General features: G+C 43.8%; 1 protein-coding gene across 6 annotated transcripts in view; it reads left to right on the top strand.

The window, feature by feature from the left end:
• The first annotated feature begins 1,876 nt into the window (after positions 1-1,876).
• Positions 1,877-24,230, top strand: part of rgl2 (ral guanine nucleotide dissociation stimulator-like 2) — a 26,549-nt gene continuing 4,195 nt past the window's right edge. For 2 of the 6 annotated variants that reach the window (XM_068702153.1, XM_068702152.1), the window contains exons 1-12: positions 1,877-2,041; positions 4,120-4,286; positions 13,610-13,669; positions 14,020-14,103; positions 14,218-14,384; positions 15,232-15,288; positions 16,766-16,962; positions 17,748-17,857; positions 18,588-18,803; positions 19,961-20,064; positions 20,945-21,029; positions 23,570-23,629. In XM_068702153.1, the coding sequence (XP_068558254.1) occupies positions 4,128-4,286; positions 13,610-13,669; positions 14,020-14,103; positions 14,218-14,384; positions 15,232-15,288; positions 16,766-16,962; positions 17,748-17,857; positions 18,588-18,803; positions 19,961-20,064; positions 20,945-21,029; positions 23,570-23,629 (1,299 nt within the window). In that variant the 5' untranslated portion in view covers positions 1,877-2,041; positions 4,120-4,127. Of the gene's footprint in view, positions 2,042-4,119; positions 4,287-10,110; positions 11,338-13,609; positions 13,670-14,019; positions 14,104-14,217; positions 14,385-15,231; positions 15,289-16,765; positions 16,963-17,747; positions 17,858-18,587; positions 18,804-19,960; positions 20,065-20,944; positions 21,030-23,569; positions 23,630-24,230 lie in introns of those variants that run through there. The other 4 variants (XM_068702154.1, XM_068702155.1, XM_068702156.1 and 1 more) reach the window with 4 other exon arrangements.

Here is a 24,230-nt window from a genome sequence, read left to right as displayed (position 1 = left end):
ACACACTACTTGCACTTTGATTTGATGTCCTTGTAAACCCGGAGAGTTTTACAGCCCATGGAGGGATGACATTTTTACAAGGTGATCATTTCTTTGGGTGGGGTGGGTGGGGCAGCAAGGTTAATATGATGTCAGTGGCGGAATAAGTATTCAGGTACTTTACTTCTGTAATGGTATCAATACCACAGTGTAAAAAAACTGCAATTACAAGTTAAAGTCCTGCATGCATTATTGTCTTACAAGTAAGTAATTATGCTGTATATATATATATATATATATATATATATATTGTTGGGTAATTTAATCTCTAGCAATGAGCCATGTCTAATGATGCTCACCCTTTTTGTGCATAAAGGCTATTTTGCAAAGTAACTGGTGATTACTTTAGAGCTGTCAAATTAATGTAGAGGAGTATAAAAAGTGCAATACCTGCGTCTCAAGCGTAGTTGAGGAGGATTATAAAGTGGAAATACTTGATGCCTTGAGTTTAGGGTTAGGATTAGGATAAAGCTCGGTAAGCAGTGATGGAAGAAGCAGTCGGACCTTTTATTTAAGTAAAAGTAGTAACACCACGGTGTAAAAATACCCTGTTACAAGTAAGAGTCCTGCATTCAAAATCTTTCCTGGGTAAAAGTACATTAGTATATGAGCATAGAAATAAAGACTACTTAAAGTAAAAGTGATCATATGCAGAACGACACATTTCAGATTAGCATATTAAATTACAGGATTACAACTGACGTACACATACCAGTCATTTTCTTTAATAATTTAGCACTGGTGCCTGTTTAATACTGAGTTTTCGGTACCCATCCCTGTACAGTTAATGTAAAAATGCAGAAACATGGCGGTGCAATGTGGGGGAAGAGGACTATGTAGATATAAACTGCTTTTTCTAAGCTAACAATAACATATCAATTATTAGTTTCAGGTCATTATAAAACATAGTTATGCATAATATATCCAATGTCTGCCGTATAATCCCTCTAAAAGGTTACACACTGGTCCTTTAAGAAAAGTTCATCAGAGCACATTTATAACATGGAGCCAGCTGCTAGCTGCTAACGGTGCTAACAGCAGTAACAGTGCAAAGACTGCAGCGCTAACAGTGTTTACCTGAAAGGGTGGTGGATGCCTTCCTTACCTGTCCACGCTGTGGGTCGGGAGGGGCGGGGCCAAGCTTTGTTCATAATCGTGCACAAGCCTGCAATGTAACATTAAACCACACATTTACGCACATATGCAATGAGAGCAACTTCATAATTCAGTAATTGTTTGTTTGTATGGTGATACTCTGCATTTCAAATGTAGCCCGTTTAAAAGTGATGACGTTAACCTCTGGGTTCTTATGTTGACATTAAAGAATTGCTGAGGCGAGGTTGAGATGTCCACAGACAGGCGCGCGGACTTGTCTACGTGTACGTGCGCGCGCATGCCAATCGTGCGGAAACGCGTCTGGCGCGGGGGAATGTCTCCCTCTTCCGTCCCCGAAGTCACATTTACCCGGAGGGCAAGTCTGCATTGGAGCCGGTGTGCTGTATCACACACCGTGTACCACACCGGAGAGCTGTTGCCAAAGCGCTGAGTGCACAACATACAGGAACTGCGACGTCAGAGAGAGAGAGAGAGAGAGAGAGAGAGAGAGAGAGAGAGAGAGAGAGAGAGAGAGAGAGAGAGAGAGAGGTGGGGGGGGGAGTTTGCAGCTTGGACCAAAGTGCGCTATCTGCTGCTGAAGGCTGGTGAGACGAGCGGTGCGGGGACACCGGATAGATAGATAGAGAGAGAGGGAGAGAGAGGGAGACAGGAGAGAGAGAGAGAGAGAGAGAGAGAGAGAGAGAGAGAGAGAGAGAGAGTGAGTGGGGGGGGGGGGGGCGAGGCGGAGGACGGGAGACTCTCGTCAGTAGTCGACGGTGTCGGTGGTACAGATGGGCGCGACTCTCCTCAGCTGATCCGGCAGCAACCAGCGGTCACCCCGATGCTGCCCGAAACCAGCCGACCACAGTTGGACAACCCACACCTCGCGGATGACCCTTGGCTATAAGTAAGTTGAATTACCACAGAGCTTCCCTCATTTCTCTTCCTCTATTTGGTTCATTTGATCGCCTGTTGTTGTTGGTTGTTTTTTTTAAAACATTTCCACAGAATTCATGTCACTGAGTGACTCATGTAGGAAGGAAATGTCACTCTTGAGTGTTTCAATAGTAGAGTGTCGTCCCGCACAAACTTCTAGAGCACCTCTCACTGTCGGGCTTCATAATCATCATCATCATCATCATCATCATCATCATCATCATCTACATTGTTTCAGAAGCTATCATTGGGACTGTGCATAACTTTAGCACCACCCTATGGCAGCATTTATTGAGCAGAAAAAAAAGAGCATTATGGGGTGTGACTTAACTGTAACCTAGTTACAGCTGTGCAGTGTGTGTGTGTGTGTGTGTGTGTGGTGTGTGTGTGTGTGTGTGTGTGTGTGTGTGTGTGTACACCTCAGTCATATGTTTGCTTTGGTCAGAGCCAGTGAATAGCAGGCATTCAGAGCTCTGCATGACACGTTGGTCAGAGCTTAAACTGCACTGTTCATAACTTGTTTTCCCCCCCCCGCAGGCCTGCACACGTGTCTTCTCCTCTCTCTCTCTCTCTCTCTCTCTCTCTCTCATGCAGACTGCAAACTGGTTTCTTTAGGCGAGATTATAATGAGCCAAAGTCGCAAACCTATACAGCAATGATAAATGAGGGTACATGCAATGTGTTGCGCCAATGCTACAGAGCCGGAGCAGGAGTCCGAGACAAAAAGCACAAAGGAAAGTTGGGGTGTGCCAGCAGCACATTTTCATATCTCATTTTGAGTGTTTTTTTTTTTTTTTTTTTTTAGCCGGAGCTGTGAGAGTCCACAGAGCGAGGGGGGGGGGGGGGGGGGGGGGGAGGGGGGGGTCCTCGAAGGAAATTTTCACCGAGGTTGGAACCGTCAGCAGCAGGCTCTTTGGGGGATTGATTCTGTGGCCTTTCAGTCACAGCAGCCACCTGACAGCCATTCTGCACGGTTTGCTCGCAGGAAAAGCGAGAAAAAAAAAGAAAAAAAAAAAAATCCACTAATCCACTACCTGCACTGTGGGAGTGTGAGGATCCAGAGAGCTCATCTCCATAGCGCTTGTATCAACCTCCCCATCTCTCTCTCTCTCTCTCTCTCTCTCTCTCTCTCTCTCTCTCTCTCTCTCTCTCTCTCTCTCTCTCTCTCTCTCTCTCTCTCTCTCTCTCTCTCTCTCTCTCTCTCCTGCGCCTCTCTTCCTGCCACAGTGTTTACTAGATGTCTATCTTCATGGCAATCCAAATACCGAAGCTGGGAAAGGGAAATGGAAGGAGGGCTTTCAATGCAAATCCTGACCTGCAGAGGAGCACACAACAAACGTGTTAAACAAATTGACTGCGAAATGGCCTCCGAGCTGCCTTTTTAACTTGCAGTGGTGTGTCACTTTCATTTAAAAATGTCTGGGACCTGCACTCAAAAAGGCGTTTTGTTTTTGTAACAAGTCAAACCGTTGCTGATAAACTGTCCAACGTTAATCTGAAGCAGGTTTCAGGGTATTTGTCTGCATTGTATCGCATCCAGCAATACACTTATTGGCATGCACTTTTGTTCCAATTGGGCTGTAACGTGATCAAAAGACGTTCGGAAGAAGTTTATTCTCACATCGAGCATGTCAACGACGAGGTACGAGTATAGCGAGCGAAACCGGTTTTAATGTCCATTTGGTGCACCTGATTGTTGGTTTAACTCAGACGAGATATAACACAGACAAAAGGTGATGTAAGAAGACGTAAATAGCACTCAGGAAGTGTAAAATAAAATAAAATAAAATAGAAGATTGTAATTAGCTGTGATGTAATAGTTACAGGTGTGGAGTGCTATAAAAAAACAGAAGCTCTCCATGTTTCGATCTGGACCCGACGGCTCATAACGTACAGCGGCAGCAGATCACACATGTATTCTGGCACCTAAACTATTCAGTGAGTCATAGTAGTAGTACACAGTATAATACGACTGCTTAAGTCGTGAACATGTTGCCAACAAAGTCTGACAACACTTCTCTTCTGATGTGCTCTCCCTGTCCGTGGCAGCTGGCACCATGCTCCCCCGTAACATGCACACGAGAACAGGTGGTTATGAGCTGCCGGGGGTGGAGTCAAGCGCCGTGCCTCTCATTGGCTACCGGCCCTTACAGCCCGACGCCCCGAGCGGCCAACCACGGAGGGGGAGCTGCGGCGACCAATTGGAAACTTCACAGGTGAGTGTTTCTCCTTTCGCCTCACTGAAACACATGCGTCATTTTGTCACTCGCGCGCGACACAGAGAGCGGTATGAAGTTGATTTCCCTCAGCTTTGGTCTGGGGAGTCTTCACGGGTGTGTCACACACTTTATTCGTTGTTGTTTTTTTTCTTGTGTTCAAACAATAAAGCGACGTTGGCGGAGCCGAGAGGGGATTAGGAGAACTCTTCATTTGTCACGGCGCTGCTGATCGACACGGCTAACGGCTATTAGGACAGAGCAGAGCTCAGCTACCAGTTTCTTAAATAAACAGCAGACGCTGTCGGCTGGTTTCCAGAAAAAAAACCCTGAGGGAATGAAGTCAGTGTGATACAGACAGAAAGAGTGTTTTGGTTTAGTGCTTTTCCACCTGGAATGCCGCCTAAATGCTGGCATTTTCCTTAAACGGAATGAATTCCTCTAGCGCCGTCACGATGCACAAATTCTACCCTAAACCTTTGTTTTATGACCAAATATCTGCCAAACTAATCACATTCCCATCAACTTCAGCTGAACTCTTATGTTTAGTGCTATGTTAGCATGCTAACGTGCTAAACTAAGATAGTGAACATGGTAAACATTACACCTGCTAAGCATCAGCGCCTTTGCGTCGTCACGGTCAGCATGTTAGCATGTTAGCATGTTGATGTTAGCATTTAGCTCAAAGCACCGCTGTGTCACCAAGTGCCACCAGGAAGGGATTTTACATAGCGACCAAACCGTGAAATTCCAAACTCCGGATCCCGGCTTAAAAAAAAATGCTAACACCGGGAAAGAGACGTCTGTAGCTCAGCGCATCATTTACTTTGAGGTAAATCACCTTTTCCGGTACGAACACTTTAAGTATGCGTTATTTAAATCATTAGGTCCTAAAAGTTGTAAAATGCACCTGGAGGCGAAATTAAAAGGGAACGCTAGTGCGCTCGCTCTATGGGCCCAATGTATGTGGAAGAGCTTTGTATTTTATAGGCGGAAGTCAAACTGTATTTGCTTTATGCAGAACTGAACAACTGTCATGGGAACGAACGGGGCGCCACCTCCAAAGCTGTATCCAGTTCTCATCCATTGGACCTGAGTCTCGTTTAAATGTGTTTTTAAAAGACAAACCTCTCGACTTGTATGGTTTTGTCACTGAAATGCATCGACTCCGGGTTCACGTCTGTAATATGGACTTAGGTTGAACTAAAGCTGAGGAAGTTAAAAAAGGTTCATGGTACGCGTGGGTTTCCCACGATCTTTCACCTCTGTTAATGTTTAGTGACTCGATAGTGAGGTCCGTTGAGCCTTATCAGAAGCTCTTCACATGGCTGAACCCTAACACACAGTCTGGGTGTTGTTTTGAGGAGTAGTAGAAGTATTCAGTCTTATTTTTTATAGTAATAAAACATGTTTCCTGGGGGTTATGATGACCTACTGACCAACCCCTTTTGCCCCGACCACACATGACCCGCTCGTGGCTTTTTTGGGGGGTTTTGCTTTCCAAGAAACTAAAACTAAAAATGAAGTGGTGCAGTCTCTCTCTCTCTCTCTCTCTCTCTCTCTCTCTCTCTCTCTCTCTCTCTCTCTCTCTCTCTCTGACTTCCTCCGCGGTCACGTGGTGGCAGCTGGACCTCGCAGTAAATTATTAATGGTGCGGTTTGGCCGGTCGATGTGGTGTACACCTGCTCTGTCTATAAACAGTATCCAGTATCACAGGCCGTCTCCAAGGACAGTCTGTCGAGTGGAATCCAATACGGCCACTTGCTGATTCTTTAATGAGGGAAACTTGGATGTGTGAGTCAGAAGTGAAACCGCCGAGTGAACGGCGACGCTTCTAGGTGAAAAGAAACAACGTTTGTTTTCAGGGTAAGTTTAATTGATTGAGGTGAAAGTCAAGCCTGAAACACTTACGGTTAATACAGATAATGGATATTGATGTGATTTTATTTGCATTTTTGAGCCCATTTTCTTACTCGGTGTATTTTTCTACTCCCAGAAAGGTACATAAAGATTTCAAAGAACATCATATTTTAAAGGCAGTTATAAAAGATTGGAAAGCTGAGATATAAATCTAGATATGATATAAATATCAAGTTTGGTTGAACTACTTTGAGAACAAAAGTCTTATCTTCTCTTAACTCAACCGCTTTGTGAAGATATTCAACAGTTACACAGCAAGAAATTCATCACAGAGTTGGCAGGAAAACATTTCTATACAGCCTCAATAGACCAAAATCCAAATACAGCTACAAGACTTTTGGAACAAGAGGCCCATCTGTTCTAAAATGGTTCCTTCAGTGGGCTCATATTTCATGAGAAGAGTCCATTTGTACGATTCACTGATTTCAACGATGGTAAATCGTAATATGACTTGGATAAGGGTTTGCCTCCAGCCTCGTGGCAGCAGTTCAGAAGAGGGCCTTACCTGTTTTATAATGACGATGACCCCCCCGCACAAAGCCAGGTCAATGAAGAAATGGTTGGGGTTTTTTCCCATTTTGATGGGGAAGAATTTGACTGGCCTGCACAAAACCCTGACCTCAACCCCATCCAATTATCTGTGAGCACCGACTGCGAGGATGCAGGTTGTGCTCGAAAATAACTAGTTTGTGAAATGTGTCGTTTGCCCATGTTGGAAAGTGAAAGTGTTGTTTTCGAACAGTCGCGCTTGAAGGCTCGGTGAAGAGCTGGCCTTGATAGGAGGGAGACGTGCTATCATTTCAAAAAAAAAAAGGGGGGGGAATAGCGGAGCCCGTCTTTAGACCGTCTTGCCTGGAAGTCTTCCGTGGCGTTTTACTCGGTTGCACACATGAAAAGTGATTGAAATAGTTCTGGCGAGAATGAACGAACGAGCTGGTGAGGAAAGTTCAAGGTAAGAAGGTCGGATTGTCGGTTTCGGTGAGTCACAGAAATTTAAACACATTCACACCCCAAAGTGTCAAATACCACAGCTTGGTCAGTGGCTCTTAAATTATAACGCTCTATGTAACCTTCTCGAGTCAGTTTTGGACGCATGCAGAGCGGATTTTCAAAATAAACGTCTGTATTCACAGGAAGTTAGGTTAAGGTAACAAAACCACTTGGTTAGATTTAGGAAAAGAAGTGTGGCTGATGTTAACTTGAACGACTCACTCGACCAGCGAGGGACAAATTACTTTTATTTGATCTTCGCGCAGGACACGAACAAAGGTCTCCTGCTAGAAAGTCCTGCGTTTGTTTCAAACCCTCCTGGCCACCATCTCACGCTTGCTTTAGTATGTCAGCTGCTCTGAGCGTTCAATAAGGACTGGGGTTAGTTGCGCGCCGCGCCGGGCGCGTTGCGTACGAACGCTAAAGAGTTCCTCTGTGCGTCGAGGAGCACCGACCAAGCGGAGAGGTATTTCACTCATCGGGGGCGAGAACAGGTTGGCCCCTTGTGACGTTGGAAAAAAAAAAAAAAGGTGTGTATGGAGGAGACTTCTCACAGACGCCGGCTGGCTAGTTAACTGCTGTATGTACCCAGTTTCGACGAACAGTAACAGGAAGTGACTCAGAGAAGACGGGTTAAGGCAAAGTTTGCAAACTGAAAAAGCCAACTATTCCCGACAAATTAACTCTGCAGGACATCACAGACTGATGATATCTATCAGCGTAATCACATCCAAGGCAGGAGTTTCTTCCTTTAAGGGGAATAGAACAGCTTTTGACCTGAATGCCCCAGAGTTTGACTTAAAAGGAGAGCAGATAACGGGCACCGAGGGATACGTAGATGAAAGCGTGAGAAGAGGAGCAGGGAGAAAGATAGGAAGGAAGGGGTCGGGGCTGTGGACCACTCAAAAAAAAAAACAATGGTTATCTTTAAAAAGAAGCTTCAGAAGATGTATTCATGACCCCCTGTTCTGTGGAAAGACTTGTGTAGGGTTGTAGCGGTGTGTGTATTTGTTCAAAGTCAAAGCTTTTCTGCAAAGCTGAAGCCCAGCGATATGGATTTATTTAAAAGGGAAAAAAAGGTTGGAACTGGGGGGGTTTTTTTTGGACAGCGGAGGGGGTGAAAATGGAGAGTCAGCTTCCTGCTTTTCTGGTGCCGTCCAATGGCTGACGTAGTTGTTCGAGAGGAGAGGTTGACACAGCCTTCGGCTCGCGATGGAAGGAGAGGGGAAGAAAAATAGCTTCGCAACACGACAGCATGTCCTGCTTCCTGTGTTTGTCTACACTTATTATGTACTTCCTGCATGCAGCGGGGAGGGTGGACGGGGGACTTTAAGAAAAAAGGAGAGCTGAAGGTCCTGACAGAAGATCCCATCTTTGAAAAGAACATAAACAAAGTGTCACATATAGCAACAACAAAAAAAAGGTACATATGGGACAAAATCAACTTAAAATAGAACTTGAAAAACGACAAAATAACAGCTGCAGAGTCCCTTTTTTTTATGCACCGTCTATCAACTCGTGCCACCCACCACAGCGGCCTATAATCATGATGCTTATCCACCAGCCTATGAGGCAGCTGAACTCCAAATTACACACTCATCTATTACACTTTGAAAAAGTTCCTCCACAGAAAAGGCTGGTCCCTCTGACCCAGATTCAGCCTGGTTTCAGAAGGAAAACTCAAGGGAATCTACTTTTATCTGGAGTATCTTAATATACCAGCTCTGTCTGGAATAAGGAAGCAGAGCAGAGGGCTAGTTTTATTTGTGTCTGTGATGAAGCGCTAAAGGCCAGATGATCAGTGAGCGCTGTAAGAAGGTGCAATGTGTAGTGATTAGCCACCTCCTCCCCGCCCTCAGTCGGTCTACTGTTTGGTCCATACAATTTAGATTTACAGTCATCAGTTGTAAAAAATAAATAAAGTCAACTATAAACTAACAGCAGGGCAAGAACACGAAAAACTCAACCAAACTGCTGAAACTCTGAGAGCCATTTAAAGAACACTGCTAGCTCAGTTTTAGCAAGAACAAAGTAGCAAAAAAAAAACAACCACATCAAAAGCATATATTGACGCCATTTTGAATGTTTTTCGGCACAGGTGTGTTGTCATTATGTGTTTTTGCGAAGTAGCCAATGTTAGATGTCACCGGTCTAAAAGAAAATTAGCATTTTCAGCATTAAACCTAATGTCTTCACTCACCGCCTAATGATAGGTGGCGTCATAATCAATACTGTTTACTTTAGTTTTTAGGATGACTAATGCTCAGTAGCAGACCTTTTGACGCCACAAACTGCCTGTGGAGTAGTTTGAACATTTCACACATCTTTCTTAGATCACTTCTATACATAGTATTTAGTTTTTGTGCATATCTTTCACACTTTCGTTTTTTTTTCTGGAAACACTCTGGTCCAAAGAAAATAGAGCCAGAAATAAGCATTTTTGTACGTACGGGTTCCCTCTTCTCAAAGATGGTGACGTGACGACATGCGACCCTGGTGTCCAATGGAAAAAAAATCCCATTGGCTTTTAGTTGAGGGAACCGATGCGATGCTAACATCTGGGGCTGGGCTGCAAAAATGACGTCATCCCTGCAGCACTCTGTAGGCTCTTCTCACAGCAGCCATTTTGACATGTCACTGCAGGACAAACACAGGTGTTATTAATACCATTAATTATGACCCTGTTCCGTTGAAGTGGTTCAGGGTCCTGGTGTTGCCCATGCTGGCTCACTGGGCTGACTGTGACACATTAATTAGAATGGGACCATAATTAATTTGATCAATGCCACCTGTGTTTACCCCGCTATGACATGTGAAAATGGTCTGTTGTGAAAAGGGTCTGTTGGACTCTTTGCATACTTAAAGCTGCACGAATCTATATTTTCAAATCTGCAGAGAATTATCACCGAGCTCAGCACTTCCTTTCAGCTCCACCGAGCATGTTAGCATCTTTTAGCTCATTGCTTTAGCTTGAGCAACTTTGCCGTTTTTAGACGTCTCATGTGTTCATCAACCTTGTTTCCCTCGTCGAATTTAGGAGACAAAAAAATTCTACAGATGAAGTTATATAGTTAGTAGCTGAAGAGCCATATTTTTTTCTGGAGTTAGCGGAGACAATAACACAACTCCAAACTGGATACTGTATTATGTTAGCTGACACACTAATAAGCTAACTACCCTCCACACACACACACACACACACACACACACACACACACACACACACACGGCCATGACAGTCTCCACTTAGTTAACAGGGCTTCACTCTGCGATGTCATTAGCCCCTTAAATACACACAGCTTGCTTCCTGGTTCAGAGGCCGTCTGATCATTTATTACCCCTCGTTACAAGAATACAGGCGTCTTACTGCTCAAACAGCATGTCAGGCTTTTGGATGGCGGCCCTATGTTGTATTGAACAGGATACTCAGCCAAACGGGTTTATCTGTAGGGGAAGGTCATCTAGAAAAGACAAAGAGGGAGAGAGAGAGAGAGAGAGAGAGAGAGAGAGAGAGAGAGAGAGAGAGAGAGAGAGAGAGGAGGGGAGAGATTGAAAGAGAAGGGGTATTGTTCTGGAAATAGCTTCAGGGTTTTGTCTCAGTGTGTGTGTGTGTGTGTGTGTGTGTGTGTGTGTGTGTGTGTGCGTGTGCGTGTGCGCATGTGCGTGTGTGTCTGCAGGCATGTGTCTATTGACGAGGGTCTGCATTTGTGTCTATGGGTGACTGTGTAAAAAGCGACTCACTGAAAATGAGTGTTGTGCTATCAACATCAACGTGTGTGTGTGTGTGTGTGTGTGTGTGTGTGTGTGTGTGTGTGTGTGTGTGTGTGTGTATAATGGGTGTGCCCAGGTGATGCATGCTCGCGGGGGCCGGACTTAGCTCCTGTTCCAGGTGTGTCTTTGTGATATAGAGCCACAAGACGTTGAGAGGCAAACGGTTAAGAGATAAACACACAGATCTAGGTCAACAGAGGGAAACAACCGTCGGTCAAGTATAGAGAGAGAGAGAGAGAGAGAGAGAGAGAGAGAGAGAGAGAGAGAGAGAGAGCAACAGATGAGAGAAAATGGAGAAAATGAGACCGTAATCTCGAAGATTTCCTGGAAGCTTAGGGATTGCTACCTGTCTGGACTTGCAGTGGGAAAGGTAACTTGCGTGACCATTTTTTTTTTCTTCTTCTTCTTCTTCTCTTTCTTCGTTTGCATGCTTGGGGGGAGATCTCAAGGGAAACAGAGAATTGCATGCAGCTTTGCGTAGACACAAGCTGAGATGGCGGGTAGAATAACAGGTTTGATGCGCAGACAATTCAGGGCAGCAGGATCCTCTTTGAATGCATGAAGCGCTCGCTTGCAGCGTTGACCTTTGATCAAGTCAGGCCAAGGTAATTTGAAAAGAGGCTAATAGGGGCTAACATATGCTTATTACAGCTTAATTACATCATGGGTCGATCAGAGGTGAGAGAAGAACTCGGGCCCTTTTACTGTCCGTACGAATATGTTTCTTGGCTCATATGTGACTTTGAATTTGCATATGAAAAAGCTCACAAGTCAGCACATGCAAAATCAATGAAAATACAAGGCAGGTTATTAGTTTTAAATATAAGATGTTGTGTTTTTTTGGGGGTGTATTTGCCTTGTTTCCAAGGTGTTGCATTACCTGGAGATTTCTGCCAACCGGGCTGAATTCACACGGCGTGACGCTCATGCATTTTTTATGACGGAAAAAGTCACAGTTGCGAAAGCGTCAAGCGTCGGGGCGAGGGGAAAGCGATATATATATATATCGTATCGATGTGTTACTGACTTGTATAATTGGGGTTTGGATGTAAACAAAAGCCCCACCCACCACCGACAACTCACAGCACAAGACTCTCGTATACTGGCAAGAACGAACACAAGACAACAGTTAGATCTGAGTTATTAACATTCATGTTTGCATGGGTGAAACATGCCCGTCTCCGCTGAGAAACACCAAATACAGAGTTTCTGACGCTTGAACATATGCATCAATATGTAAGCATTAGTCTACCGTTGTAGCTGGTTGAGTTGGAGATTGTTTAAACTAGTTTATTTGAGGGGTCATGAGGCGATTACTCGGAGAGGAAATAAGTAAAAAACGAAATTAATGCGACGCAAATTTGGGATTTTTATCTTTTCTTTTGCACAATTGTACCTGTTGGGGTCTCAAGCGGTTAAATAGTGAACGTCTCTGGTAGAACAACTCATACACATGTGTAACACGACAACAGGCCTCAACGACACACTGTTGTTTTGTAAGAACAAATCTTTAACTAAATGTTGTAACATTATATAAACCTATTATGTGCTCATTTTAAAAGAAAAACAATCTGTCCGTAAAGTAACTAATCAGTAAAAAAAAAAGTACAATAGTTGCCTCTGAAATGTAGCGAAGTAGAAATAGAAAGTATTATGGAATAGAAACTACAGCACTTGAGTGAATATATTAACTAGCGGCGGGCTTTAAAAACACATCAAAAGCACTTTTCTCGCTGTTATCTGCGAGGCTGTTCTGACATTATTCAAACGTCTCGCACTTCTTCTTGCTATTAAAGTGCCGTGAGTCATCTGCTGTCTGCGATATGACTCGGGCTGCAAGGATCCTGCTGTCCCACAACCGTGCGTGGCGACATGCTGCCGTCGATAAGACTGAGCGACCAATGCTGCCGAGACAAAACTCAGTATTCGTTGATTGGACTTCTCCGCGGGGCGGTTCAGGTGGTTTTTAAGGCCGTGAGAAAGGTTCGGTTTGAAACAACACTCGTTCATTAGCTCCCATTTCTCTGCTTCTTTATGGAGAGTTGCAAGACAGATCAATAAGTAACGCTCAATAAAAGTCTTATTTATTGTATGTTACCTTTTTAGTCTGGCTTTTAATTAAGCTTTATTTATGTGTATTTGTAATTATGTATTGTATTTTACCTTTTCAGTATTTGAGTCCTACACCTCTCGTGTTTCCTCACCGTGAATCGGTGATATTTATGCTATCATTTCCTCCGTTTGTTGTTGTTGTTTTCTTTTCTTTTTTTGGACTGCTGTTATTATAGAATGCTTAATAAATTACAAAGTTTTTGTGTGGATGTGGAAAAGTACTATACAAATAAAGTCTGACTGATTGATTGATTGATTGATTAAAAAAAACAAACACTTTTTTTCCTTGTAAAATAACGTATTTCTATTAAACGAAACAAGCTAGAGAGAGAAAATCATGGTCTGGTTTAAGTGCATACTGTCTGCTGCGATGTTGGGTCAGGAATAGTTCAGCGGGTCACAAACCAAAAATACTCACAAGCACCGCCTCAGACCAAACACGCAATGACTGTACGATGTGTTGCTTTGCTGTTGATTCCAATCAAGACAAATAAGTTCAGGGCCTGTTTTGTTTGGTTCCCCATCTTCAGGCAGAGCCCTCGCCAATGAAGACCACCTGGTACTGTCCTCTAGAACTGGTAAGGCCACAGGTGTGCTGCACACATTGTAACATGAATGGGACAATGTGCCCGAGAGACAGCTCAAGTACAGAATAGGGTAACTGTGTCAGGGACTTTCCCCGAGGCTAAAACGGGATCGTTAGAGCTCCGCGTAGCGTGAGAAGTGAGCAGCTTGACTTTATGTCTTTTTCTTTTCCGTGGACATGGGGTCCCGAGTAGAACAGATGATGTCTCTATCATTTTTAATGAGGCCGTTTATTGGTGTGAGTCTGTTTCCTTCAGTAAAAGGACAAGGTCGACCGAGTATTAGAAGTAAAAAAAATGGATTTAATTAACATTTCTGAGTGTGTTTTAATGCGGTTGTCTCTGCTTTAACTCAGTCCACTGTGGTGGAGGAACAGGATGATGGAGTGATCTACACAGTGGTGGTCAAACAGCAGCGCGGCGCCCCCAGTAGTGTGATGGTAAGTCATGTGTGACTGACAGTAAGACAGGCGAGCGGGTTTGAAGAAAGGGGGGGACCTCCTATATTTGCAGTAACGTGAACTTCCTTTCTTCTCCTTCCCGTCTCGCTCCAGCCGGCGGTTTCTCGCTCCCAGTGTGTGAAAGCGGGGACGGAGGAGAAGCTGGTGCTCCACCTCCTCCACTCCTTTTCCATGGGAGACTCGTCCTTCATCACCATCTTCCTCTCCACCTATCGATCCTTCACCTCCACGGGCAGAGTGCTGGACATCCTCACGGACAGGTTGGAGAGGGTTCTCTTTAAACCTCTTAGATCCAGGACAATGGCGTTTGTTGTTTTTTTTAAAAGACAGGGGGGATCAACACCACGTCTTGGAGCCGTAAATCCACAACGTAGAGATATTTGAAAAACATTGGCAGGCTGACGGCACCGGATGAAAAGCCGCTAAATCACTAAAAATCCATTTGAGCCACCCTGTGGGCTCTGTGCATGTCTGCACAAAATGTCACGGCAATCCATCCAGCAGTTGTTGAGCCGTTTCAGTCCGGAACAAAGCGGTGAACCGACTGACGTCAAAGAGCCTCGCCGCTTTCGTACTAAATGCTAAAGTGCAGATAAATGCTTCGCATAAGAGTCTGCAAAACTGGTCATTTTACACCTGCTTTTACATTTTACACAAGATAAAACAGATTTTAGTTCAGCTTTGTAATTTGTCTCCGAGCTGAATATAAACAGCACTCTTCAGATTAATTGCGTAACTTCATTTAGAGACACTTCCACCATGGAGGAAGCACCTGGGTGCTTATTTATAATAACTGCAACATAATTCAGCATAAAACTTGCTTGTGAAGGCTTTTTATCCCCCTCATAAAGTCGCTATTAAATAACGGAGGCATTTGTATGAAAACAGCTGTTTGGAAAGTTTTTTTCCCCCAAACACAAAGGAGAGGTTTGACTCCTGGCAACGAGGAGCTCAGTTTACCTGCGAACATCAGGGCAGAAAAACAAGCCATGAATACATTTATCACAAAGAGCATTATTTATGACTCAGCAGATGCACATATCTGAAGCTGAATGATATTTATGTTCATTTTTTTTTCTTTTTTTCTTTCTTTTTTTTCGTTAACAGATTGGAGAATCCGCCTGGGGACAACGAGAGGAGCCATATGAGACAATCTTTCAACAAGTGAGTTTTTGAAAACGCTACCCAACATCTTTGTGCAACTTTTACTGTGAAACGCTTTGTTTGTCGTGTGTGTGTGTGTGTGTGTGTGTGTGTGTGTGTGTGTGTGTGTGTGCGCTTGAATATAAGTGTGAAGCTGTGTGAGCCATAAATACATCTTCTAAAGGAAGTTTCGCTTCCTGCTTTTGCTTTTGGGGGAATATTATTATTACCAGGCAGAGCTTTTTTTCATTTCAAACTATGGTGACAAATGTTTGTCCTTTACTATCTTTTTTTTTTTAATACGACGCGTTAAAGTGGCACATAGAAAAGTTTTCTGCTTTAACTCATCATTATGAAGTAAATGTTGATTGAACAACGTAATGGCTATAGAATAATGACACCGTTGGTGTTTAGATTGGTTCCCTGTACGCCTCGCTTTAACTATGCAATTGCTTGTCTGCCACTGGGAACGATCTCCCGGGGAAATGAAGGCTTTAGATTCATGGCCGCTATCCTCAGATACCAGAGTATCAATGGAGGTCATTTGCAGTTACTACCCCCCCACAAGCGGAAATGGTGGATGGTGGAACGACCGAAGTGACTGTGGGAAACTAAATGCAGTGTGTCCTATGTTGTCGGTAGTTTGCTAAGCTCTGACAACAACTGAAAGCGATCCATTTTTTTCCCCCCTTGCGACAGTGGCTCCAACGGTAACGCCACCACTCAGCAGGAAATGCAAAACCATCTCAGCCGGCCTATTAACTGTATTAACCTACAAGGTGCTACATTTCAGAGCATTAGTGTAGCAGCAAACAACTATTCATGGTAAAAAAAAAAAAAAGCTCTGAGCTCTTCGTTATGATCGTGTCTGTCTGACACTTAAAGTTCAGGATAGACAGACAGACTCGGCCTCAACAAGCTTCTCCTCCATTTACGACAGTGAAAAGTAACATTTCTTTGGACGCCATGTGGACACTGGCCCTCAGTCCTGTTCAGTGAGGAGGGCGACGCGTTGATCCTCTGCTTCCACTGTGTTATAGTCTCACCTCTAAGCTGCTTTTCTTGTCTAAACCCCCTGAGAACGCGATTTCCTGGCAAATTCTTTTTTTTTTTTCTTTTTTTTTTTTTTAGGCATGTTGGAAAATATCAATATTATTCAATCAATTCCAATCTGCAACAGCTTTGTTCCATCTGCTTCTGGCAACCTGCACCTCCCCCGGGTTTGAACCAGAACCAGATGCACCTCCCTGCTTTTGCTCCCAGCAAACTTTGGGATTGATTTGAAAGTGATTCTTTCCTTTTCCTGATGACCTGGTTTACCGACAGAAGGAACCTTTTTTGTTCTCTTTCTGGAGGTCGGGGCTAAAAACGAAAACAAAAGATTATCATGTTTCTGATGATGTGACCCATACAGGTCAGAGTCACATCCCCCCCCCCCTAAAGCCATGGAGAGAATGAATCATCTCTTCCTTCAACATCTCTCTCCTCCTTCCTGCAGAGCGGTGTGTATGGTGTTCAGCACATGGCTCTCCGAGTACCCTGAAGACTTTAAGAGTTTGGAGGAGCCCTCACGCCTGCTGCGCCTGGTTCCCCTGCTCCCCCAGGACCCCTCGTCCGCAGCCGACCTCCGCGCTCGCCTCCTCCGGATAGCCGAGGAGCTCAGCGAGAAAGCCCTGCTCCCCGACGCCCATAAAGGTCTGTAAATTCACTGGGATTCAAACGTCACCAGTTGAGGCCTCGCTAGATGAGGTTTTCACGTAGAAGTGCACTTGTCGTCTCAGTATAAATCACAACTGAGGCTGCAAAGGACAAAGACAATATAACATCGGCTGGTTGTGGCTTCCTTGATGACACAAAACGTAATCAAACTTTAATTATATTATTATATTTGCAGACCAGTTTCCTGGTGTCCTTCCTTCAGAGCAGGAGTGTGTAGAACGCTGGTTACTAAAAAAAATACTCTGGACACTACAGCTGCTCTGCTATGAAAGCCAAAGGCGACCGTTGATGCAATACTTTGTGTTTACTGCTAATAAGAAAAATGGTGGACATGGTAAACATTACGCTGTTAGCTTGTTGCCATGCTAGCGTTGGCATTTAGCTCAAAGCACTGCTGTGTGTCAGTGCAGCTTCAGATCCACATCCACTCTTTTTCTAGTTTTCTTCTCATCCTGTAATCTCGAGGTCACGAGTGAAATATCTCCATATCTCAACATAACAAGGTCTTTTTTCCTCATTAAAATGAGATATTTATCCAGTTGCCTTGGGGGGTTTTTTCCCCTGAGATAACGAAGCCGTTATCTTGAGAAAGCCACGATTCTCTGGAACAAAACAACTTCATTACCACACCGGACACAGCGAAGGATCAGAGCAGCAGCAACTCTTGAGAGAAACACATGAATGAAAAGAGTGAAAAGATGTATACGTGTTTCTTACATTCTGCATTTCCAGTTTTAGTAAACGCGTTCGCCCCTTTGCAGATAAGACCGGTTTCACCAGCCCTCCTCCGGACGCCTCCAAGTTTGAACCCACCAGCATCCTTGGATTCCCCGCAGCGATCATCGCCGAGCAGCTCACCAAAATAGAGACGGTGAGTTCTGACATAACATGTTTTTTCGATGGTGGCGTAAACGCAAAAATCTTGACCAATGATGCTGAAATTTAATGAGGATTCAGTGGAAGCTTTTGTCCTTTGCATGCGATTGTCAGCTGTAACTCCGCTTTGATGTCAGTGTTGACTTTGTGGATTAATTCAGGTACGCTAAGTTAGCAGCTCAAGCTAGCGCTAGACTAGTTTGTACTTTACCTACCGGGGGGGGGGGGAATGAACAGATGACTCCTTAGAGTGTCTCTTAGCACGACGAGCTAAGCTAACAATCAGTGAGCACAGTCACCGACGCCTGCCAATTGGTGCTGTGACATTATATAAATGAAATAAAACAAGAATTTGACATATTAAATCACTCAAGGTACAACTTCAGTGAAATGCAGACCATCGTCCAATGCTCTCACATTGGCCAGCAGGATGCCTGGCCTACAATTAACTGCACAGCAAGTCATGTTACGTCCCGTATTGTGTGATACATTTTTCAAAATGTGCACCAACAACACAAACAAACACGACCCGGGAGGCCAAGTCCGGTGTCTCGAATTAGCCAAGGTGACACCCAGCAGGACAGTTAGAGGCCCGCGACGCTCGCTGCAAGCACAGGCGGGACGTTCTGTCAGCATGAAATTCAAAGCGGGGAAGACATTTCAGTACAGGTCACATGATTTTGATGAGTTATTACTTACGAAATCTGTACGCCGTCACCTCTCAGGAGCTGTTCGTCCGTCTGGTCCCGTACCACTGCCTCGGCTCACTGTGGTCTCAGAGGGACAAGAAAGGGAGGGAGGGCGTTTGTTGGTCCGTCCGGGCCACCATACGTCAGTTCAACAAGCTGGCCAATGCGGTTTTAGCGTCCTGCCTTTGGCCCACCAATCTGCGCAGCCAGCAGAGAGCCCGACTGCTGGAGAAATGGATCAGCGTGGCAGAGGTCAGTATGCATGAATCAAAGGACGCAGCTGTAAATGGAAGAAAAAAAATAAAAAATTGTTGCTCATCCTGAAATGAAAATGTTAACAGTATGTCAGTTGGGGTGTCAAGTCTTCAAAAATCCCCAACTGTGCATTTTCCTACAATAAACCCCCTTTAATCCTCCAAACATAATCCTATTCTCAGCTCTGACTTTGCACATACCGTCACAAATTCACGGTCAGCTTGCTTTCTGCTGTGACTCTTCTGGTAATTTCACTTTAATCAATAGCCGAGAGCAAAACACAAGCAGTGAAGTCTTGAATTATGGTTTATTTCTGGACGGCGGCAGCATGTCTCTGAAATAGTGCTCTCACTATTCGAGTGCAGTCGGTGGTCGATCACTTCTGGCAGCAAATGAGAAGCGAGATTATTTAAAGAATCAGCATGTTTTATACGAGAAAGTGGAACCAGAGTTCCATCACACCTTTAGGTCATATAATAGGAAATGTACTCTGCATGAACAGGACTAGAAATGTGCTGAGTCGGGAAACGTGATGCACGACCTCAAGGCAAACGGCAAAGCTTTTAAACTGCTTAAAAACGTCGGTCTTATTCAAGAGAACTGTGGATTAACTGTAACAGCGTTATGGTTATTGTGCACAACAATCTGTCTGCTTTGAAATATTGAAGAGCTCACAGCACCTGCTCACACACACACACACACACACACACACACACACACACACACACACACAAACATATCCTGTCCTTGGTTGTTATGGTCATATGAGCGATTTTATTCCTTTCAGAGCCTCTTTATCTATGAATAAAACGCAGCTTCTCTCCAGTATTACGGAAGCAGCATCTGTCATCACGTACACACACCATCACACACACTCACACACACACACACACACTCCAACATCCTCTTTGGCAAAGCGAGGTATCACTGGTTTGCTGCCAAAGTGGCGTCCTAAGCCCACCCCAGGTTTCTTTTGGGACAAACCTCTTTAGCGGCATGCATTATTCAGCAACCTCAGGCCGACGCTGTAACTCAATACCAGCCAGACCCACACCCACAGGTGTTCTCGGTTACAGTGTGTGCGTGTGTGTGCGCGTGTGTGTGTGTGTGTGTGCATGCAAATGAGTGTAGTCATCCGTGTGTGCTTTCAACAGGAATGCCGTGCCAGGAAGAACTTCTCCTCACTGTATGCCATCGTGTCTGCCCTCCAGAGTAATCCCATCCACCGGCTGAGGAAGACGTGGCAGGACACCGACAGGTGTGCAGACGAACACGGGTTTAAAGAAGACATTCATTACCACGTACACAGAGAACGGTTGTCACGGAGCGATGCGATTCATAGTTTGCCGTCCTGTCAGATTCTATATTCTATAAAAAAAAAGAATACCTAAAAATAAAAAAAAAGTCAGGATAAAATAAAATAGTTGTATGTATTTGTACAATAAGGCGGGAAGAACAACACAGTAGGCATTGTAGTATTACTGTAAGTTATCGAGGACTTTTCCTGCTGTGACAGGTCACAATGTCCACACAGGACAAGTCACAATGTCCACACAGGACACTGGATACAGAAAACAGCAGATTCATTGATAATGAAGATTTTCCAACTCATTGAATTTTGTAAAGATTCAAAAGTAAATACTTAAAGCTGACCTTCGACCCTCTATGAAGAAGGTATATGTACAGTTGTTTTTCAGATGCTTAGAGCTTTGATCACCTGTTCAAAAATATATATCGTGTCAAATACCGTAAATTTCCTCATCCGTCATTCACCAAGGTAACCGTTTAAATAACTCTGAATTAAACCTCATACAGAAGAAGTAGAAGTACAACTTCATTACATAGGCTAAAAGTAGAAAAATGCCACTTCAGCAGTGTTGTCCCCCCCCCCCCCGACATAAACCCAAACCCTTATCAGTCGCAGCATCGTCTCTGAATCGGCATCATTCCGTTCCTGTTATTAAACATTCTCTGCTTTTCTATCAGTCACTGTCTCAAACTTTAGTACGCAATGCATGCAGCGCACGGTTTATGACCTCGCAGCTCGTACAAAATGGCTTCATTGGATTTCATCATCTTAATAATACCGAGACGCGAATGCTGATTTCATTGAATGCGCTGCTTCGGTCACTTGACAGGGAGGCTGTGAGGAGATACGAGGATCTGTCAGAAATCTTCTCAGACAAGGACAACTACTCACAAAGCAGAGAACTCCTTAAGGAGGTAAGTTCACGTCAAGACAAAACACAGAGCTGCAACGGAAATGCGACATACTGTACATATTCAAAAGTTAAAAAACAGGAAGTCAGGCATAAGACATAATCTGCATTGTGCAGTGTGAATGGAGCAGGTTCAGTGAGAAATGTGATCCTTTATTTATGGCACGCAGAGGCCGGTTCCTACACGACGCGGCGTTGAACCAGTTATTTTTGAATGAGCCCGAACGCCATCTTGTCATTTAACCGCTTGTGCGTTGGATTAAAACTAAGTTGGAGGCTGGAGAAGCCGTTTCTTGTGCTGTCAGTGTTAACTCTCACTTGGAGGAGTAAAGTGTTTTGATCTGTATTCAGATTTCAACAGCTCTTTTCTGATGTCTTGGACTTGTTTGAGGATTCTTTTTTTTTTTTTTTAATTGCCTTGCTAAAAATATCTTCAAAAGGTACTTTCACCCCATCACAACAAACACTTCTGAGTGTACACCTGTGTGTACAATACGTAAAGTCCTGAAGCATTAGTGTTACAGAAAGAAAGAAAGAAAGACTGTTTGCTGTTTGCAGGTCTCGGATTTGGGCTTTAATTGCTACGTTAACTCAACTTCATCACGGTTCGGGACTTGATCTTATTATTGTATGAACTAATCCATGTGGGGGGGAAAAAAAAAAAGAAGAAAAGGGAGATCTGTGAGGCTTTACTTATAAGCGCTAAGCTAAATGCTAACATCGGCAAGCTAACCCCCGCCTTAGTTTAGTGTGTTAGCGTGCTAATGGTTGCTATATTAGCGCAATGTGCAGCTGAGGTCGATGGGAACATCATTAGTTTTGGTCATAAACCACACCGGACAAATTAAACCTGATGACGATGCCAGGCATCACCGAAATCAAAAAGGGGATACACCCTCTGGGAACCATGAATCTCTGTCCAACATTTCATCTGAATCCATCCAATTTCTGTGAAGATGTTTCTGATACAACCGATCAACTGACTGACATAGAGGCAAAGTTCCTTCATTATCCTGCTACTCCCTGGAGCAACGTAGCTAGCATGGCTAAAAAAAAAAAAAAAGCAAACTGCGAGCACACACTGACATCCGTCTAGTCTCGAACGACACTTAAATCGCACATCCTGCCGACGAGCATCCCATAATTTGAACAGCAGTACGAGACACAGACATGTATTAATGTGTCTGTCGAGCGCCACTGCCGGACCACATTTATTAAATTCCTATCTGCGCAGGCTGAAGTCGAGCCATCTCAGCCGAAAGCAACATTTGAGAGCTGGAGATTTACGACCGTTTTAAAAAGAGCAGGAACCGGTCTAATCTGGTTGAGTGTAACTGCCCTTATTCTGTCAACGCTCGCACTTCAGTTTGATACACCCCATCTGAAGACGTACAATATATTCAGTTTGCACACCGTGTCACAGAATTAGAGAAGTTGACAAGATTAGCCGTGCTTTGATTCGCTGTTACGGTGCAATGCAGGCATCAATACCTTTTTTGCATTAGCTGTGATTTTATCCATGATACCACCCCCCACCCAACCCCCAAAGGAATTCAATCAAACGTTCGCTTTCATTTTGGAAGCTTCACTCTGAGCTTTGATGACAGAAAAGCACCATCGCCTTCTGTTGCCCTTTGATTTCTTTTTCTTTTTCCAGCTCAGTTACTTGCTTCCCTTCATCTCGGAGCGTGTCTAAAAATGACTACGACGAGCAGACAAGAGCGTAAGATGAATGATTCAATGACAGACGAAAAGTTTGAGGAAAGGCGTTATTCGCAACACCGTCATTGAAGCATTTTACAATGTAGTGAAGTTTATTTTTACGGCGTGATTATTAACAGGCGGTCTTCTTGGCTGAAATGAAGTCGTCACGACAGATCTCTAGAGCAGTGTCATCTCTGCATTTACAATATTAATGGATGAAGGTGTGTTCATGTTAATAGCATTTGTCCTTTTATCTAGTTTAATGGTACATTTATGGTCATTTGTATTTTTTTTCATAAGTCACACGTGTTTTCAACCTGAATTTGTATTTTTATAAAACAAAAAGATAAATGCTTCACGTCGTGTGCTCATGGGGGAACCTTCTATATCCAAGTAGAAATAATTACATGAATATAAATATATGAATTAGGCCCTAACCTAACTGTCATCGGCGCCATTTCGGCCACAGCAGGCAGCAGTTTTCAGAGACAAAGCTCTGATGAACGTTCTGTACCTGGCCTTGCAACATACAGTCAGACACAGTCAGCACCTAGCCGGAGGACATAGTGGAGGATTTAGCAGCTTGAGAGACAGATAGTCCAGCTGGAGTTGGTGCAAACCAGATCAGAGATTTTTTTTTTTTTTTTTTTTAAATCTGACAAAAAAACGGAAATTACATTCGTCATGGGCTTTTTCGGGAAGGGGGTCATAAAGAGACAGATGCTAAAACGGAGCATTTCAGACGGTGTGAATGCAGGTAACCCAAAATCCAAGTATACTGAAAATCAGTATGATGGGTCTCCTTTAAAACCTCACAGCATCCTTGCTTTTGTGTTGCAGGAGGGCACATCAAAGTTCGCCAACCTTGACAACAGGCTCAACAACAAACTTCTTAACAGGGTAAGTAGAGTGGGAGTTAAAGACTTGATTCGATGTGGAATTAGGGAGTGATGGAGGTTTAGCTATATATATATATATATATATATATATATATATATATATATATATATATATATATATATATATATATATATATATATATATATATATATATATAGAGAGAGAGAGAGAGAGAGGCAGGCTTGTTTGTGGAAGATCACTGGCTTTAACATTTAGGACAGAGAAAAATTAACTCCCTGCTGGAAAACCAGAGAATACTGTTGTTGCTCGCTTGTCACCGGCTGAAATTGTGCGAATACGTCTCTTAAAAACACTCACGTGAAGTTAAACGTTTGTAAATTATTCTCACTGGAGCTTCAAATCCCCACCAAGACATTTCAGATAGTTCCAGTCACAGAGGAGCAACTTAATAATGACCTCAACATGTGTTGCCGAGGCAGAAACCTCAGATCTTCAAGCGCATTAAAAAAAGACCAATTTTCACTAATTTTACAGCCCGTGTCATGTGTGCATAGCAATCGTTATAGCCTGAAGGGCTGTACTCCCCCCCCCACCCCCACAGGCCTTTATGGGAGACCTTGGAACATTTAGGAATGATGTA

Source organism: Cebidichthys violaceus, unplaced genomic scaffold (genome assembly GCF_023349555.1).
Source record: "Cebidichthys violaceus isolate CVI_PGR_0920_01 unplaced genomic scaffold, fCebVio1.0.p SCAF_81, whole genome shotgun sequence".
Classification (NCBI taxonomy): Eukaryota; Metazoa; Chordata; class Actinopteri; order Perciformes; family Stichaeidae; genus Cebidichthys; species Cebidichthys violaceus.
Note: the sequence above shows the minus strand (reverse complement) of the source record. Positions and strands in the feature narration are given on the sequence as shown.